We start from the raw sequence: 20,297 nt of genomic DNA, 5'->3' as shown, positions 1-20,297 counted from the left end.
TGACGTGGGGTTTGAACCGGTGAGATCATGATTGTGCCAAAATCAAGACTAAGTCACTCAACTGACTGAGCCACCCAGGTGGCCCTCCTTCCGTACTTTTTGGAAACAAATCTTATTAGACATCATATATTTTAAGGGCTAAATTAAAAAAAAATCATTATATCCTAACAAGTAAACCTGATAATTAAGAAAACAAATATAGTACTTGCATATAAACTACATCTGCATACAAACCATAATTACTCTACAGTTATAGCTTTAACTTTAGGAACAGTCAAAATAATTAGAAATAAAGAACATGTTTCAGGCATCAAAGAAAGAGTGATAAAGACTAGGAAGAGATGTAAGAAAAAGGAAGATTGAACTACTATACCTGGATTTTATTGAAACGGTGTGAGTATTTCCAAGAATTGCCATAGTTGGAATAAGGATAAATGCCAAAGGTTTACACGGATCAGGACTAAGTTTAAAGTAATACCTACATCAAAGAGAAAAAACAAAAACAAATCAACAAAGTATACTCAATCATTTTATTTTTTTAATTTTTTTTTTTAACGTTTATTTATTTTTGAGACAGAGAGAGACAGACCATGAACGGGGGAGGGGCAGAGAGAGAGGGAGACACAGAATCGGAAGCAGGCTCCAGGCTCTGAGCCATCAGCCCAGAGCCCGACGCAGGGCTCGAACTCACAGACCGCGAGATCGTGACCTGAGCTGTAGTTGGGACGCTTAACTGACTGAGCCACCCAGGCACCCCACGACCTGAGCCGAAGTCGGCTGCTTAACCGACTGAGCCAATCATTTTAAATTATCAGAATCAAACAAATTAATTAAATTTCAGAATACTGCATTGATATGAGAGCTCTAAACAGCTCATGAAATTTTTGATAATTTTTGCTATAGATCATCTTTATACCTAAGGTTTTATATTGAGAATTATGTTCAGAAACTACTAAGGGAAATGAAAATATCCAATATGGGAGCACTTCCTTTTATTTTTATAAAGTTTATTTGAGAGTGTGTACATGTGAAGGGGAGGGGCAGAGAGAGAGAGAGAGAGAGAGAGAGAGAGACAGAGTCCGTCCCAAGCAGGCTCTACACTGGCAGCATGGAGCCCAATACAGGGCTTGATCCCACGAGCAGTGAGATCATGACCTGAGCTCAACCGACTGAGCCACCCACGCACCTCAGCACTTTTTTAATAATAGGTATAGGGGCACCTGGGTGATTCAGTAGGTTGAGCGTTGACTTGGTTTCAGTCAGATCATGATCTCGCAGTTCCTAAGTTTGAGCCCCACTCTGGACTCTGCACTGACAGTGCGAAGCCTGCTTGGGATCTCTCTCTCCCTCTCTCTCTGCCCCTCCCCTGCTCACTCACTCCGTCTCTCTCAAAATAAATGAACTTAAAAAAATTTAATAATAGGTACATGTATATCTGAAAGGTCATACAGAAATAATGTTTTTATAAAACAAGTTATTCAAAATATATTAAGGCTGCTCTAGTTTATAAAAAAGATGAAAAAAATGAAGATTTATATAAATTGTCTCTTATTTTCTTTTAAATCTAAATTCTCATTTCTGGCATTTACTGACAGTGAGACATCTATAGCCTTTTAGAATCATAAATTTATGCTCCTCAAATAATTTTCTCCCCAAACCTTTGAACAAAAAACTCTGGATCTTGACTAAAATTAGGGACAAAGGAAGAATATTAACATCTGGTAACCTGTTGATTTATCAAACTTTGACTTTTCAAAAAATATACTTTCAGTATTTAGATAATTTGAAATGTTTATATTGTTTCTAAAAACTATATTGAGTAGAAGTTCAATTATTGGATGATGTGGCCTATTTTTCAAAAACAAATTATAACTAAATATTCTAGAAACAATCTTAGAAGGCATCTCAGACTCTGATTTAACCTAGAATAGTTACCATGTGGCAAGGCAAACGATGGTCATTTATTTTAGTTTAATGTTTGGTGCTCATTAGAAAAGTACACTTTTTTTTTTTTCATTATTTCCAATATTTTTAAATGTAAGCATTTTCTTCTTCCCCAATTTAAGGAAACATAAAACTGATCATGAATTGAAAAATACTTAAAGCACTAGCATTATGAATACCTTGGGTCAGCAAAGCAAAGCACATTTTCACATATGTCTAAACTCACAGAAGGTTAAAGGTAAAATAAATAAAACACAATTCCCTCTTTTGGGCAGATTTTGAGGAAGTTTATATTCTCACAGTAAGGGAAAAAAATGTAATTGTATTGAAAATAAATTTCAGGTGATATATAGCTTCCTGTTCTTGAGGACGTTTGATGGATCGTTAGGAATCTGGCAAGTCTCTACTTACAGACATTTATTGTTTTAACCACATAAATTATAATTATATAAATAAAACGCACCTGAGATTCTTTAACCAGTAAATTAAAGATGGCATGCTGAGTAATACAATCCATGTTAATAAGTTAATCACAGTATTGTGCATACGAAGACTATCTTCAGCATCATTGGCAGATAAATGAAGATAGTGTACTGTAGAGTCTTTATGGTGATTTGATTTTTTTTCATTTCTTCTAGAGTGTTTGAGATTCTACAAAGCAATAAAGTAAAAATACTAAGGTATTGCATAAAATTTAAGTTTATTATTTTACTTAGAATCACTCCATTATTTAACAGCTAAATAAACACATCTATTACCAAACTGATATAAAATACTTTGCTCAAAGTATAAATTACCTTGCTCAAAAGTAATCTAAAGTGGTTATCATTATAAAACTTTTGTTCCTTTGACTTGCTATTTCCACTGCTGAGAATGTATCTTCTAAGTAATTACTTAAAATTTAAAAGATAATTTGTAACAATAAAAATGACATTTACTGACAAAGATCAATTTAAAATTAGACAATCTAATTTCTAGGTTCACTTATCTTAAAATTATTTAAATTCATGACATCTTTTTTTAAACACTGTAAAATCCTAACTTAAAAAAAAACACAAAACAATTTTTTTATTCCCTCATGTTCTTTTATATTAAAGTGATGTAGAGCTTTGAAAATAAAACTTACCACAGTCTGGCTATTTTTAAAAGTTGCTAGGCTGGCTTGCAGATGAACAATCTAAGAAAAAGAAAAAACTGTTTAATTTCACTTTTATTTTGAAACAAAAAACAACCATTTTTATTACAATTGAGAAGTATTATAATCTGAAATTTAAAGAAATCTAGAAAACTAAAAACACACTTAAACATTTACAAACAGTCTTTCAGAAAAGGTAAATAATAACTACACATACTTGCTATCATGGATTAAAAAAGAGAAAAAAAAATAAGAACAAACTTTCAGAGTATGATAGGGCCAGGATATATTGTTATACCTCCTATATTCTGTGAGACTATATTTGAATAATGCTTTGCTCTAGAAGCTTCATGTCCTGTGAGTAAAATATTTGATTATCTTCATTGTAGCATAAGGAATTTAACATGTTTCACACATTCCACATCACTGAAAATCTGAACTTGGTGAAATGTTTATAAGAACCTGAGAAAATCTTTTAATTTGCTATGTTTGCTTAAGCTAAGTATTTGAGAAAATTTTGCTTACTGGATCAATTATTTGCAACATCCAATTTGAAAAGCTAGAAATATCATATTTATAAATCAAAGCAGTAAACAGATTTTTCTGATAGACAAAATTCCTTTGGAAAACTGAAAATAAATTGTATTAGTGTTAAAAACAGACATAAGTCAACTTTGTTTAAAAAAGGAAAAAAAAGATGATCCATTCTGTTATCAACCGTCTCTACATAAGCCTCATGTGGAGAGTATGCAGTTGTATAACCTAGATTTTCCTGCAAAGCTGTCAGCCTTCTTGGAAGTGTTTTTTGGTTTCCCAGTAAAATTATCAGACTATTTTATCCTTGTCTTCTGATTCTCCAGCAACATCTGTTAACATTCTACATTATCTCAGTACATTTGAAAGCTTGATCCCACTGCCATAATTTTTTGTTTACTACCCGTGTTTAAAGAGGTGTGAATAAAAACTGCTCTAGTAAAATATTTTTTAAAAAGCTAACATTACTTGTAAGAGCAAGAAGCAATGTGAAACAGGTTACATCTTCTTCCCCTTTTTTTTAAATATACTAACCAAACTCAGATTAATAATTTCAGCTTTACAGTGAACTACGTATTTTAAATAACTAAGATGTTTAAAAAAGCCTTTTACACTTAAGCCTGTTAGAGAATAGAAGGTTACTACAGCTGTAATTAAAATTTTTGTTAACAACACCAAAGGAAATTCTATGCCTGCCTGACCCAAAGCCCAGCCATTCTGACTTCAGTGATGTGACATACCTTATACACATAATAAAGATAAGTAAGAAGTATGGCAAATGCTCCACAAGTTGTCCAACTAACTATGATCAAAACAGTGGTCAAAAAGGGCAAGTCTAGTGATATCATCTTGATATCTTTAGGAAGTTCGGGGGGCCTGGAAAAAATAAGAATAAAGCTTTTACAAGTATATTAACAGCTACTTACATGGTCACATATAAGAAGAAAACAATTCAGTACTCCGCCAGGCTCTCCTGCTTATTAATATGCAAGTACCATAAGGTAAGCAGTAAAATGTTTTTTCATAAAGGCAAGGGATGACACATATTTGATTGTAAATTCTGTAATACACTGTGATAGCTCCTCTTTCACTTAGATACACTATGGCTGATACTAAGAAAAAAACGTTGCTACAAATAATCATTAATAATAGGCTCTCTGCCATGTATTTCTGATCTTGATTAAGAGGAAAAACAGTTTTCTATTTCTTAAAGTCTTGAGATCACTCAGACAATGTGATGCTAGTAGTGTCTGAAGCATCTCAGAAGGGTGAAGGAAGAAGGCAGACCATAATCCCCTCTGTGACAGTAAATCATATAATATGTCTGGTGAAGAGCAGTGGCAATGGAAACTAGGTCAGTGGTTTATCAGAAAAGCCTACCAGTAACTTCAAACTTTGTCTATGGGCCTGTAATAAAACTCTAGGCAATGTTTTTGGAATTTTTATGCATTTCACCTAATCTGATCTTAAGTATCTTGACTGGAATCTATTGCCCCCAGGTTTGACTGAAAGTTAGCATATAAAAGCACTGCCAGAGAAACACTTCTTCCTTGGAAAGATTTACAGCCATAAACATTAAAACTACTTCTGTAATCTGTCAATATTTTTTTTTAAGTAATGTCAACCCACAATATGTGGCTCTAATTCGTGACCCCAAGCTGAAGAGTTACACACTCTACCAATTGAGCCAGCACAACATCCCTCTGTCAAACTTTTTTGATTAACTCTTGGCATTAAGGTCTAACTCAAATATAGCATTTATCTTGCGATAATATATTTTTAACAAAAGTTTTATTTAGATATAGCTTTGAACATTAATCCATGTTTTTCTAGTCATACATCTTTCCTTAGAAATTACAGTTTAGTGAAAGCAAATTAATATTGAGGATCCTTATCAAAATATAATTTTTTCCTTAAGAGCAATGAGAAAGCTTTTGGTCATTCTTTACCTTTTCAAAGCTAGCCACAATGAAGAAAGGAGTTTCACAGATGTAGAAGAAAGTAGACCACCCCAGTAGGCAGTACATGTTCCAAACAGAAAGAGAACCAAGGATACAAGGGGGAAACACATACTCTGACTAGTTAAAACGATGGCATCTAATTCTGGCAACAATAACACATCCCATAATTCCTTAAACCATTTATATCTGTGGATAGAAGAAAACATACAATAAAAGCAAAAAAAAAAAAAAATCAACAACTTTCAAATATTTAATATCTGAGGTGTTTGACCATTTATTACAGTCCCCAAAGTTCAATGATACTCAATTCATAATTATACTGAAAAACACATTTCAATTCCTTGTAGAGAAAAAGTCATTTATCTTCCAAGTAAGTCTACTGATCTTCAAGGATCTGAATCCTGAGTCTCAATATAACTCCACTGCTCTCTATTGATCATTGTAATGAAGTAACAAGTGATTTTTTTTTTAGGTTAGAAAACCAACAATTGTCATGACAGAAGAAAAGAGATCTAAGTATATTGGTTCTTAACCAGAAAACCCACAAAATGTGAATAAATTAAAAAAGGAATGTTACGTGTGGTAGAGAGATCCAAAATATACTTGTATGGGAAGAAAAAGTGATCCGAGACATCATTTCATCAATACTCTATAATGGTTTGTGTTCATGAATCTGGGATACTCAGGAGATCATGGACCATGTACATCCATTTGCAAATGTTAAAAGTCTGGTATATTTACAGACTAAGTTTCTACAATTGATATATATATATATATATATATAATTTTAAAACCTTTTAATTGGTTATAGTATTAAAGTAAATGTTGATATACCAATTAGGTCTCTGCCTAAGAGAAAAACCTCATTTAATAAAACATATTTTTATGAAAATTTATATTATGTTATGGGGCCAAACATGTTTTATATATATAAAACAATTAAAATCATTTTCACAGATAATAAAACTTACCCCAACAGAAACTTAATCATAAGTACAAAAGGATCAACTTTATATGGCTTGGCTTGTTTATCCAACATAGTAGCATATTCTAAGCAATGACCTGGTGATTAAAAAAAAAAATTATATGTAGTAAAGAATTCATAGTGATTAAGTATAGACTATCATACACTGACTGCATTACCTGTAAGAGCAATATATTTCTTGTTACAAAGCAAGGGTCATTACTATCAAAGACACTATCTTCAAAAGATTAAAAATCACTGTAATTCAACATATCTCATACAAGAGGACACAATCACTTGTTAAACAGCTTCAGGAAGCCAAAGCTGGGTTTCACCATTTGTATTTTCACAAAGCTCCAAAGGTGATTTAAAAAAAACAACAACTCTATAGAGATATGATTCTTATACTACACAATTCATTCAAAATATATGCAATTCAGTGGTTTTAAGCATTCACAGATATGCCTTCTTCACCACAATCAGTCTTAGAATATTTTCATTACTCCCAAAACAAACTTTGTTCCCTTAACTGTCACCTCCAATGTCTCCTTATTCCCAGGCAACAACTAATATCTTTTCTGTCTTTATAGACTGGCCTATTCTGAACATTTCATATAAATGAAACCATGTAATATGTGGTCCTTTATGATGGGATTTCACTTGGCATGTTTCCAAGATTCATCCATGTTGTAGCACCTATCAGCACATTTTATTTATCCATTTATCAGCTGATAGATATTTGGGTTGTTTCCACTTTTTGGATATTATTAACAGTGCTCCTGTGAACATGTATGTACAAGTTTAGTATGGGTGTATGTTTATATTTTTCGTGTAACTAGGAGTACAGTTCCTGAGTCATACTGTAACTGCCAGACTACTCTCCAAAGCACCTATACCATTTTACATTCCCAACAACAGTGTATGAAGGTTAAAATGAATACTAAAGGTAGACTTGAAATTGTAAGTTGCTGAAAGGGAATGAGTAGCTGGAGAAGGATTTGGCAAGATGGAAATGGTAAAGGTTATTTCTGGACAGCTTTTACGTATTTTGGTCCTACTCTCTTCCTATCTCTTACTATCCAAGCCCAACAAGTGTGTGAGGGCCTTACAAAGTGGGCTCCTGGGAAACTATTCTAATTGCAATAGACTAGGGAAGGTTTTGTGCAATGTAGTGTCTATTCTGTATTTGCCTCTCCAGATCCATTCCATCGCCACCCTTTACTTTGCTCTGAATTCTGGGAGGCTGACTTCGGTTCAGTGAATGATAGGCACTGGAAGATAAGAGGAAATAAGGTTAGTGTATTTACTTCCCCATCTTTCTCCCTGCTGACAGTGGCTGGAGCTGCAGTAATGCTGCCCTCTCGTATAGCTCTCTCTAGGCTTGCTCCCTCTCTTGCCCTAGTCCTGAGGAGTATCAGATGGATCTGCTGCTAATCTGGCATTTTATCATTTCTTGTTGGTTTCCCCTAACGCATCACATACCTTTCAAATAGTCCCTTTATTAAGATTAACTCTCAATTATTCCATTCAGTGTGCCAGAACCTAACTGATACAGCTGATAACAGCCCAAATAATATGCTGAATGCCTACTATGTGCTTGACACTATGTTAGGCACCAGGAATGGAATGAAGAACAAAATCCCCATCAGTGAGACTCCACCTGTTAAGACATCCTCAGAAGAGAGGAAAAAACTTCAGACACAAAAGTATCTTTTCCTTACTGGAAAAGCCCAGTAAGGAATCTTCTTGGGTATTTCCTAAAACTAGAGGATCTCAAACCCTTGTAAACTTAAGAGATAGGTCATAAATTTTCAAGAAATTGAGGTATTCCTTAACCACACGACAGATAAATTAAGTAGAAATGAAGCACTAAAGAAGAAAGGGAGAGAGGAGGAATAGAAACATTCTTACCTGTTGAGAAAAGAGAGTATAACTGTCCTCCATAAGCAAGAAGGATACTAGATGTAACATAAGCAGGAAGAGCTCCACCATGAAATCTAACTACCTAGAAAACAGGCAAATCAAAAGGCAACTTTTGAATATTCGTGTTAATGAAATAAATGTACTTTCACATGAAATAAAAATGTCTTTCTTCACTTTTTATCTTTCCTGACATTGCCACAGAGGTATACTTCCAGTAATGGATACCAAAACTCTAAGTAAAATAAATGTTAAGAATATACAGCATGCTAGAAACATGTTATCAGATTTTTTCATAAAGGTGTAACAAAAATATATACAATTAACCAGCATATGTATGTTACAAAGTTTTCTTACAAGGTACATTTGGTGAGCATGTATTTAATATGTTTCAGGTTTGATACTAAACATTTTATATGCATTATCTCATGTTCTCCTCCCAAAAATCCTTTGAGGTAATTCTTATCCCTGTTTTACAAATGAAGAAATTCAGGCACAGGGAGCCCAAGTAACTTGCACAATTAAAAACATAAAAGACAAGCAAATTACTTGTTAACTCAATGTTCTCATCAGTAAAATGGAGGCAACAGCAGTACTTACCTTATAGGTGTTTTCAGGTTTAAAGATGTTCATTTGTGGAAAGCATTTAGAATATTAACTTAAACATGAAAAGCTATCAAAAAATATTAGCTATTATAGGCATACCTCATTTTATTGTTTTGCTTCATTGTACTTTGCAGATAATTGTGTTTGTGTTTTGTTTTTTTTCTTACAAATTGGAGGTTTGTGGCAACTGACACTGAGGAAGTTTACTGGTACCATTTTTCCAACAGAATTTGCTCACTTGGTGTCTGTCACTTTTGATAATTCTCACAATATCTCAAACTTTTTCATTATTATGCTTGTTATAATGATGTATGATGATTAATGACGACTCATGGAAAGCTCAAATAATGGTTAGCACTTTTTAGCAGCAATAAAGATTTAAAAATTAAGGTATGCATAGTTTTTTTAGACATAATACCATTACACACTTAATGGGCTGCAGTATAGTGTAACCATAACTTTTATATGTACTTTTATGTCATTTGACTTGCTTTATTATAATATTTGCATTATTGTGGTGGAACTTAACTCACAACTCCAAGTATAAGCCTATTAATATTTCTTAAATAGGGAGCTGTTTAAGGGGGGAAGGGAGGGATGAGCTGTTTTTATGTAAATGGAACTAAAGTCAAAAATTATTCATAAATGACTATGAAAATCTAATTTATTTGGTCTTTCCCAATTTAGAAAGTGTTCCATCAATGTACTGCACTCAATGTGCTTGGCACTGGGAATATAAGGGTGAGCACTAAGGAGTTTACAATGTAGTGACTTTGCTGTAATCTCATTAACAATTTAACACTTCAGTATCATTAGGTGCTTTAACTTCAAAGTCCTGGAGTTTTAAGGACAGATGAGGCAAGGGAATTCCAGGGTATTCATTTACTCACTTAGCCACTGACATTTAACAAATTCAAGTCTCACCCTCAGAACAGTGACAACACCTTCCCTTCACTCTACTCCCCTTCTCTCTCTAGTTACTGCCTTTTTCTTCCCTCTCGTTGCTAAACTTCTCAAGAGCTTGATGTACTATCTCTCCTCTTTATCTACTCACTCCTAATCTTTTGCTTGCATCTACCAAAATAACACTAATGCTCCATGGACCCTTTTTCTGAGGTATGCCTGTATAAGGCTTTTAGGTCCTTTAGTGTCTTTGGAAATTGTGTGGAATGGGATTTAACTCAGAGACTAAATTCATAACCATTATGTTAGTGCCTCAAGACATTCTATCAGCTAATCTAATTTCTATAAAAATATATAAATACAACAAAAAGAAAGTGTTAAATTCTTTTAATGTTAAAGTTTTATTTTTTCAGCATAAAAAAGATTTATTATTCTCTGTAAGCACCTTTTAATGTTGAAGTTTTAAAAGAAATTTACCTTAAAGCATGTTCTCCAACCACCGTATTAAAAAAAAAAAAATGTACAGACTCTCCTGGCAATCTGATGAAAGCCATGGAAATGCATGTTTACACAAAGTGGCATGTAAAATTTCAAGAAGCTCAAGGTCTCCCTGAATCTCCTTCATGGATTTCCAAGTTAAGATTAGAAAGACTCAAAAATAAAACCCCACTTACTGCCTATACTCATAATTTACAATTATAGCTTTGAGTGGAAGGAGAGGAGTTGAGCAAAGGGGAAAAGGTCATTTTTCTATTACTAAGTGATACTCAATGCCTGCTAATGACATGCTAGGAAATATATAGCATTCTTTTTTTTTTTTTTTTTTTTTAACGTTTATTTATTTTTGAGACAGAGGCAGACCATGAACGGGGAAGGGTCAGAGAGAGAGGGAGACACAGAATCGGAAGCAGGCTCCAGGCTCTGGGCCATCATCAGCCCAGAGCCCGACGCGGGGCTCGAACTCAAGGACCGTGAGATCGTGACCTGAGCTGAAGTCGGACGCTTAACCGACGGAGCCACCCAGGCGCCCCTAGCATTCTTTAATTATCAATAGCATAGAAGGAAAGTTAAGCAGCATTCAGCCTTAGAGTCAGACTCCTGGGTTTAGACTATAGCTCTGCCTCTCACTAGTGCTGTATCCTTGGGCAAGTTACTTTACCCCTCTTTTTCTCTGTCTTTATTAGTAAAATGGAGATAAACCACTTATCTCACAAGGAGTTTGAGGCTTAAATGTGTTCATCTGTATGAAGTATTTGGAATAGTAACTGGCATACATAGGTGGATCAGAAAATATTAGCTGTTATTATTAACCTTTAATGCTCTTCACTATCTTTGGAAATCTAAGACTTCTTATATAGTATTCTGAATATAACAGTTCTTTGTAGTGACTGTCATTGTTGAGTATTAAGTATTATACTGGGCCACAGATATAGCTCATATAAAATATAATCCAACAATCCTAAATTGGCTTTCATGGATCATATTTAAATTGTAGACATGGTTCATTTGGTTTAGTATTTGGCACAGTATTTCTTTACATTTCAAATTAGAGGCCAACATTAAAAAAATTTTTAAAAAGGGGCACCCTGGGTGGCTCAGTCAGTTAAGCATCTGACTTCCGCTAGGTCATTACCTCTCCGTGAGTTCAAGCCCCATGTTGGGCTCTGTGCTGACAGCTCAGAGTTTGAAGTCTCCTTTGGATTCTGTGTCTCCCTCTCTTTCTCTGTTCCTCCCCCACTTGCATTCTGTCTCTCTCTCTCTCTCAAAAATAAAAAAAGATTATGGGGCACCTGGGTGGCTCAGTCAGTTAAGAGTCTGACTTCAGCCTGGGTCATGATCTCACGGTCCGTGAGCTCAAGCCCCACGTCAGATTCTGTGTTGACAGCTCAGAGCCTGGAGCCTGCTTCAGATTCTATGTCTCCCACTCTCTCTGCCCCTCCCCTGCTCATGCTCTGTCTCTTTCAGTCTCAAAAATGAATAAATGTTAAAAAATAAAGATTAAAAAAATTAAAAAATTTTTTAATCTAAAAATCCAGACTTCCAGCTTCTCTTAAAACCTAAAGATTTGGCAACATTAGACTTTATTCCTACACCAAAATGATTTACTAATTTATATAATTCTGTTGAGAAAGTAACTTCTGGTTTATTTTTTGTCCTCTCTTTCATTAGAGTAGACTAAAGAGTATGTAAATAATTTCCTTTTTCTGGAAAAAAATTAATTTTATGGAAAACTGTCTAATCAGAAGTTAAAGATTCTCTCAAGCAAGCTTTCTCTTTATTCTTCTTCTCAGTCTTCTTTGAATCAGCAACACTGAAAATATGTATGAATGATATATACAACTTCAATTCATTCTCCTGTTCTCAAGCTAAATTTTTTTTTTCAACGTTTTTAATTTATTTTTGGGACAGAGAGAGACAGAGCATGAACGGGGGAGGGGCAGAGAGAGAGGAAGACACAGAATCAGAAACAGGCTCCAGGCTCCGAGCCATCAGCCCAGAGCCTGACGCCGGGCTCGAACTAACGGACCGCGAGATCGTGACCTGGCTGAAGTCGGACGCTTAACCAACTGTGCCACCCAGGCGCCCCTCAAGCTAAATTTTTAAACAAACATGAAGAAAGAGCATCTGGTATCTTTCCAGTAATCTGAGGACTTAATTACCACAAATTCTTTGACATTTAAAAAAAGTATCCACCATTGATTCTGTAACACCTACATATCTTGTTTTTTTAGATAAATTTCCATGCCTAAGCAAGAATACTAGCATATTCTTCTTTGGTGGACAGATAATTATGCTTTGCTATCAAGTATCAAGCTAACTTGACTTTTTCGGTCACTAATCTGAATTATGAGCCACGGGGATGATATGGGTAAGAGAGTATGTTGTATCCTCAGCCTATATCACTGCATACACTAACATGCCTTCTGGACATACTAAATATACAACAGCATCAATTCTTCCCCTATATTCCTTAATTTTTCTTTTTTTAACGTTTTTTATTTTTTTTATTTTTGGGACAGAGAGAGAGCATGAACGGGGGAGGGGCAGAGAGAGAGGGAGACACAGAATCGGAAACAGGCTCCAGGCTCCGAGCCATCAGCCCAGAGCCTGACGCGGGGCTCGAACTCACGGACCGCGAGATCGTGACCTGGCTGAAGTCGGACGCTTAACCGACTGCGCCACCCAGGCGCCCCTTAACTTACAATTTTCTAATGATCACAAATTTAAAAATAATTACAATCTAGCTCTCACCAGGTTGCTGTGAGAATCAGATGAGATCATGTAAAAAATTTTTGAATTTAATTTTGGTTTGTAAATTTTATAAATATAGAATGAGTTAAGTCTTAAAAATTCTGCTCTGCCCGAATTACAAAACACAAGAGACCAAAAAATAAAGTAAAATTAATAGAGGGCACAAAAAAATTTTAGTCAATTTTAAAACCACTATATAATTTTTCTGACTAATCAATACTATTATTTATGTTATACATAAATATAACAGGTTATACAATTCTGCAAATTATAATGATGCTGAATAATTTAGTAGCTCTGTTACTTGATAAGTTATTTCTGTAACATTATTTGCTTATGAATTATACTCACCAAAAGAATTTAAAATATTTCAACGTTTCTATTTATTTATTTATTAAAGATTATTTATTTTGAGAGAGTGAGCACATGTGTGAGTCGAGGAGGAGCAGAGAATGAGGGAGAGAATCCCAAGCAGGCTGTGCACTGTCAGTGCAGAGCCTGACATGAAGTTCACTCTCACGAACCAGGAGATCAAGACTTGAGCTGAAATCAAGAGCTGGGCACAACCCGACTGAGCCACCCAGGCACTCCAACATATTTATTTTTAATATAATTTACTTTTTATTTTTTACAAACTAAGCACACACAACATAAAAAGTCATTTGAAATTGTTTGTTTATATGAGAGCCTAAAATTTTATTGGATTATGACTTATAGCACAGTATGAGCAACATAAAATCTTTATAAGACATTCATTTAGCCAAAAATATTAGTTTGTTTGCAAATCAAGAATCAGCTCTCAATTCTTAGGAATGAAACCATCACCTTAAAGCCAGGGGTGGCCAACTATGACCTATCTGTGAAGAATGGTTTTTGGATTTTATTAAAGCAGGAGAAAGAAGGAAAAGGAAAAAGACTGGGGGTGGGGGGAGGAAGAAGGAACTGTAGCAGTAGCAGCAGCAAAAGACCATATTTGGTATGTTAAAATATTTCATTATCTGGCCCTTTTATAGAAAAAGTTTGTAACCTATGCCTCATAGTATCTATTTACAAGGCAATCAATAATCAACCAGGAATCTTACCTGTCCAAGAATTTGTGAAAAGGAAGTCTTAACTGTGACCTAGTTTAAAATAATCATAAAAAAAAGAGGTTATTTCTCCTAAACTCTTCTAGTTCACATTTTATTAAATTGAACACTTCTGCACATCTCTAAACACAATCGTTAATTTTTTTATAATAACCAACCTAAAGGCACTTACAGTCTTAAAAGGATCCTCTGAAGCAGAAATTTTAATTTGCAATAAGTATAGTTTTATTATTCAATATATTTTCCTTCTAATTCTTTGATAATTGGATGAATGCTATGGTACATGTGATAGGTAACCCTTTACTAACTAGAATTTTTGATTAACCAGAATCTTAGTATTGGGTCATATAATCTAAAGGAATTTACTGATTGAGTCCAGAAGCTATACATATGTCTGAACAATTAAACACAAATTAACCTACTACATAACTGATATTTTAAAAACCTCAAACCTACAACTGTACAGCACTAAGTATAGTTAAGCTAAGCCAATTCTGAGTAAATTTCATAAAAACAAGTTTCACATGATATAAGACCAGGAACAAATGGAGTGTATTTGGTAAAATTTAAGCCAAAACAATGTATTAAAAAGAAATTCATCATTAATTATCTCTATTATAAATATACCCTTTTTGATATTAGCAAGCCTGGGAAAAGGAAATATGTATTTCATAAGGAAATTATAAAATGGCTATTTATAATACTGACTTTTTAAAAACGTAAAGTAGTTAAAAAATATTGACATTTTCAGAGTGTGCAGTACATGGAGCCAAATTATTATGCAATTCTCACTATCACTATTAGAACTATGAAGACATGTTAAAAACCATTACAGCCCTACAAAATCCTTCAATGTTAGAAACAATGAAGATATCAAACCAGTAATAAATTCCATGAAATCTAAAATAACTCATAATTTAGGTTCAACTGAAACTTGTTGCTACGAACAGATTCTATTCATGTAACCTACCAATTCTAGTTTACCCCAAGAAAGTCAATTCTAATGAAGAATCCAAATAAGGTTGATTGAAAGGAATTGCATGGAAAGAAGTTATTTCACATAAACCGGAAACCACCATTAAATGTATATATACTTCAATCCCTTAAACCTGGAATCCTTAGAACCTGGCATATTTGGATACATAGGGACTCTTGTAGTTCATGAATCCATAAGGGTAAATGTTGCTCAAGTCTATTTCCCTTCTCTTATAGCAGAGATCTGTTGGTTGTTAAAACAAACACAATAGGCACTACATTGCACATTAATGACTAACAGATTTAAAAAGCTAATGAAAAGGAAAGAAGATTCTTAACCTTATCCAATAGAGCTGGAAACCAATACACATCATGTCAATTATTGCAGAAAAGCCGTGTCAGCTGATTTCATGATATTCTTCAATTTACAGAGGATTTTGGACTTTGGGTTTCTAAATTTAGAAGGTTAGTCTACAGTCTCAATTTTTTGCTTATTTTCTACTATTTATTAAGATGTATACTTTTAATAGTCCACCTAGGAAAATACTAGGGTGGTGCTAACAGGCAAAATGCAGAATATTTAAAGCATCATAAATGTCTATTTTGTATATTTACTGGTTTCCACATTGCCATATATCTGAGACTAATATAAAAATATATTTCCTATTTATTCTATAACTAAATCTTAAAAATTAAGTAAACATACAACTTACTTCATACTGACAGTCTGAAGATGTGTACATTTTTAATAATGCTACCTGGCTCTCATTTTCTGGTTGAGCAATATGGAGTTTCAGAGAAATTTCTGTGGAAGATGGTACCCTGAAAAGATAATTCAAGTATCATTTCTCAAATACAAAATACTGTTAAATAACCATGGCTAAGTCAATCCTTGCACAACACAATGACAGAATGGAGAGGAAGACACATGTCAGACATGTTATTAAAAATGGGACACTTTTCCAATCCTATCACAGTCGTTTGCTCATTCAACTAGAAGAGAAGTTGGAGGATGGTCTAGGAAGGGGTTGATGTTCCAAGCAAGTAAGGTTTAAATTCTAGATCATTTAGGTAAGAATACTATGTTATCTTATGAGCGCAATGCTACATAAAGGATAGTTACATTTTATTAAGAGGCACTTAGTTTCACTAAAATTTCACTATGATTTAAATAAACAGAATATGTATTATTCAAAAACACCAAAGTTTAAGATAAATTCTTTAATATACTTACTGTGCAATAGTTAGTGAATCCTCATAAGACCAAGGAATATGAAGTTTATAGATACTAGTTATTTCTTCTGTGAAAACATAAAGGAAATACATGTTACTAACCTTATGTTACATTAAATGTTACATAAACTACTATAATACCTAACTAACTACAGTTACCCATTTCATAAAAAATAACCAGTAAGAATTATATCACATAAGAAATTACGGAGAATTATTAACTAATAATGTTTAATTAGACTTACAAAAGATATTAAAGCATATGGGAAATACTAAGAAACTGAAAAAAAGCTAAACCTGAATTACTATAGTGAGACAGAAAGATATACAGTATTTTTAAAAAATGTGGATATTTAAACTGATACAGTTGAAGATGCTTAGTGTTAACAAAGGGTCTGTGTTAAATCTGTTGGAAACATAAACAGTTTTTCTACTATGATTTATTTAATTTTAATTCACATAAATACACAAAATAATAAGCACTACAGAAAATTCAAGTAAAGACCTACTGATTCTTCAAATGACAATACTATTCTTCTCAGAAAATACACTTACCTTTTACTCCTGAGCACTTGCTCACTACGTTGATTTTAAAAGCTTGGTATATCTAATAAGCGTATGACCACAAAAACAAAAAAGTAAAAGTTTATTTGTTTGCTTAATTACATAGCAAAGTAAAATCAAATCCTTGTTATAATCAGGATAATTACCTGTCCAAAGTTTAGAAGTTCTATATTATAAAACAGGCCACTTGTATTTAATAACACTTTCCTTGAAGAGAGCCCTGTTGAATTGAAAGCATTGTGTTACTTAGAACACCAAAGAATTTTTTTAAAAAGTACTGATTGCTTAATAATGCTAGCACATTTTTAATCTTAAAAAAGAGTTTAAGGATTTTCATTTCTGGTATGGAGGAGTGAACTAAAAATCCTATCCTCCTTCAATAAACTCTAGATAACATTTATAATGTATGTATTTTAAAAAGTCAAGTATAAATTTCCAATTTCAAAAAGGTATGCTTTCTTGGTAGATCTCTTAGAAGTTTGTTATCTTTAATGAGATGAGTGATTCAGAGTTTCCTTTTTACCAAAAATAAACAAACAAATAAATAAGGTGGGTGAGGGATAAAAATCTAAAGGAAAAGGAAGTTTCCTCTCTCAGGTAACAGATTCTTTAAACAAATGGAATACTAAAAAAATATATTTTAAGAATGGGTCATGCCAAAAGGGTAAGGAGCCAATCTAAAATGAGCTCTTAATATCCAATACTGGAACAACTTAAAAAAAAAAAATGTAATGACAGTATTAAATTATAATCCAATGAGCCTGGGTGGCTCAGTCGGTTAAGCAGCCGACTTCAGGTCATGACCTTGTGGTTCACGATTTCTAGTGCCATGTCTGAGGCCTGCTTTGGATTCTGTGTCTCCCTCTCTCTCTCTCTGCCCCTCCCCCGCTTGTGCTCTTTCTCTCTCTCAAAAATAAATAAAAACATTTAAATATAATAGAATGAATAAAGTAAATATCCATGAGTCATACTGACATAAATAAAAACTGAGTAAGTAAATAAATAGAGAAGGGACAACTTTACTTTCACAAAAATTATAATACAGAATACCAGTAATAATTGCCTCAGACTAGAAGAACCAGGGGTGCCTGATGGCTCAGTCGGTTAAGCATCTGACTTCGGCTCAGGTCATGATCTCGTGGTTCCTGAGTTTGAGCCACACATGGGACTCTCTGCTGACAATGCGGAGCCTGCTTGGGATTCTCCCTCTCCCTCTGTTTCTGCCCTTCTCTCTCTCTCTCTCTCTCAAAATAAATAAACTTAAAAAAAAAAAAAAGGATGCTAAAATTAGTGGGTTATTTTGAAGATAAACAGGGTACTTAAATATTCTCAAAGTAGTCCCCCCCAAGATATTTATTAAGTACAAAAAGGAAACGAGTAAATTTACAGTGGAGAAACCTGGCAGACACTACCTTAACCAAGTAATCAAGGTTAACGTTGCTAGTTATGTGTGCAATGATATGATACACTGAGATGTACACATCGCTTTGGTGATATGCTTGTTAAAAAAGCACAATCTTAATCTAATCATAAGAAAGCATCAGACAAATCCAAATATTTGATATTCGATATTCTATAAAACAACTGACAAGTACTCTTCAAAAGGTGTCAAAGTTATGAAAGACAAGGAAAACCTGAGGCACTATCAAGACTAGAAGAGATGATGGGGTGCCTGGGTGGCTCAGTCGGTTGAGCATCTGACTTTGGCTCAGGTCATTATGTCATGATTTGTGAGTTTAAGCCCCACATTGGGCTCTCCGCTTTGGACCCTCTGTCTTCCTCTCTGTCTCTGTACCTCTCCCATTCACGCTCTCCCCCTTAAAAATAAACAAACATTAAAAAAAAACAACAAAGACTAGGGGTGCCTGGGTGGCTCAGTCAGTTAAGCGTCTGACTCTTGGTTTCAGTTCAGGTCATGATCTCATGGTTCATCATTTAGAGCCCTGTGTCAGGCTCTGTGCTGACAGCTCAGAGCCTGGAGCCTGCTTCAGATCCTGTGTCTCCCTCTCTCTCTCTCTGCCCGTCGCCCTTTCACACTCTCTTTCTCTCTCTCAAAAATGGATAAACATTTAAAAAAAAAAAAAAAAAAAGACTAGAGAAGATGAATAGGACATGACAACTGAATGCAGTGTGGGAACCTAGAGAACAGTGGTGGAAAAACTGATGAAAACCAAATAAAGCCTGTAATTGGTCAATACTATTGTACTAATTTCTTAGTTTTGAAAATTGTATTATTTATGTTAAGGTGAATGAAGGATATATAAAAATTTTGTGCTCTTTCTAGAACTGTCCTGAGTGTTCAAAATTATTTCAAAATAAAATTTAAAAAAAATTTAGTTATGTGTATTTTACCACAGTAAAAAAAAAAAAAAGAAAAGAAAAGAAAAGAAAAGAAAAAGAAACCATAAAAGAATTAGAGAAATCTTAAAACTTCCATACGGCAGGCAGCTATTTATACCTTACAATAAACATTAAAATTTTTTTAAAATTTATTTTGAGAGAGAAAGAGCATGCGCACAAGGGAGAGGCAGAGAGAATCCCAAGCAGGTCCATGCTGTCAGGGGCAGAGCCCACCATGCGCTTGAACCCATGAACCATGAAATAATGACCTGAGCTAAAACCAAGAGTTGGGGGCTTAACCGACCGAGCCACCCAGATGCCCTAACTTATAAACAAACATTTTATTAAAAAGGCCAATATGTAGTATAAATTCATGGAAGAACACACATACACACACACACACGATTACCAACAAATGTACATGATTAGGGAGAAAATTAAAGTTTCCATTTTCAAAAGATGCCTGCTGGCCCAGTATTAAATAAGAATCAGAACACTGAACCACATCATGTATTTATTCTAAGAACTATACTTCAAACGCACAACATTTAATGTTACAGTCTCTCCATTACTGCATTACATTATGCAACTGACTGGCATAAAATAAATCACTCTGTTAAAAATAAAAGCAATTCTTAAGATTTCCAAAATCAAAGTACTTACCAAAGGAAAAAAGATGAGTTACAGGAAGCTGAATGGTTCTTGTCTCTTTTTTAAAGAATTCACAATCCACAACAAACTAAAATATAAAATATTGATTTATTAGAAAAAAATAGAATTAAATTTATAGTAAAATATCTTCACTTGATGTTTGAGTGGAAAATAAAAGTCTATAAACTAGCTTTGCAGAAGTTATTACCTATCACATTCTAACTCTG

The 20,297-nt window shown here is 33.9% G+C and overlaps 1 protein-coding gene across 3 annotated transcripts in view; it reads right to left on the bottom strand.

The window, feature by feature from the left end:
- Positions 1–20,297, bottom strand: part of PGAP1 (post-GPI attachment to proteins inositol deacylase 1) — a 105,375-nt gene that overhangs the window by 28,103 nt on the left and 56,975 nt on the right. For all 3 annotated transcript variants that reach the window (XM_058710437.1, XM_058710425.1, XM_058710432.1), the window contains 13 exons: positions 20,083–20,158; positions 17,226–17,299; positions 17,071–17,122; positions 16,517–16,583; positions 15,996–16,104; positions 14,302–14,340; positions 8,450–8,543; positions 6,546–6,636; positions 5,563–5,760; positions 4,354–4,489; positions 3,071–3,121; positions 2,408–2,595; positions 374–478 (listed from right to left, as the gene is read on the bottom strand). In XM_058710437.1, coding sequence (XP_058566420.1) covers positions 374–478; positions 2,408–2,595; positions 3,071–3,121; positions 4,354–4,489; positions 5,563–5,760; positions 6,546–6,636; positions 8,450–8,543; positions 14,302–14,340; positions 15,996–16,104; positions 16,517–16,583; positions 17,071–17,122; positions 17,226–17,299; positions 20,083–20,158 — 1,280 coding nt within the window. The remainder of the gene's footprint in view (positions 1–373; positions 479–2,407; positions 2,596–3,070; positions 3,122–4,353; positions 4,490–5,562; positions 5,761–6,545; positions 6,637–8,449; positions 8,544–14,301; positions 14,341–15,995; positions 16,105–16,516; positions 16,584–17,070; positions 17,123–17,225; positions 17,300–20,082; positions 20,159–20,297) is intronic.

Source organism: Neofelis nebulosa, chromosome 2, assembly GCF_028018385.1.
Source record: "Neofelis nebulosa isolate mNeoNeb1 chromosome 2, mNeoNeb1.pri, whole genome shotgun sequence".
Lineage (NCBI taxonomy): Eukaryota > Metazoa > Chordata > Mammalia > Carnivora > Felidae > Neofelis > Neofelis nebulosa.
Note: the sequence above shows the minus strand (reverse complement) of the source record. Positions and strands in the feature narration are given on the sequence as shown.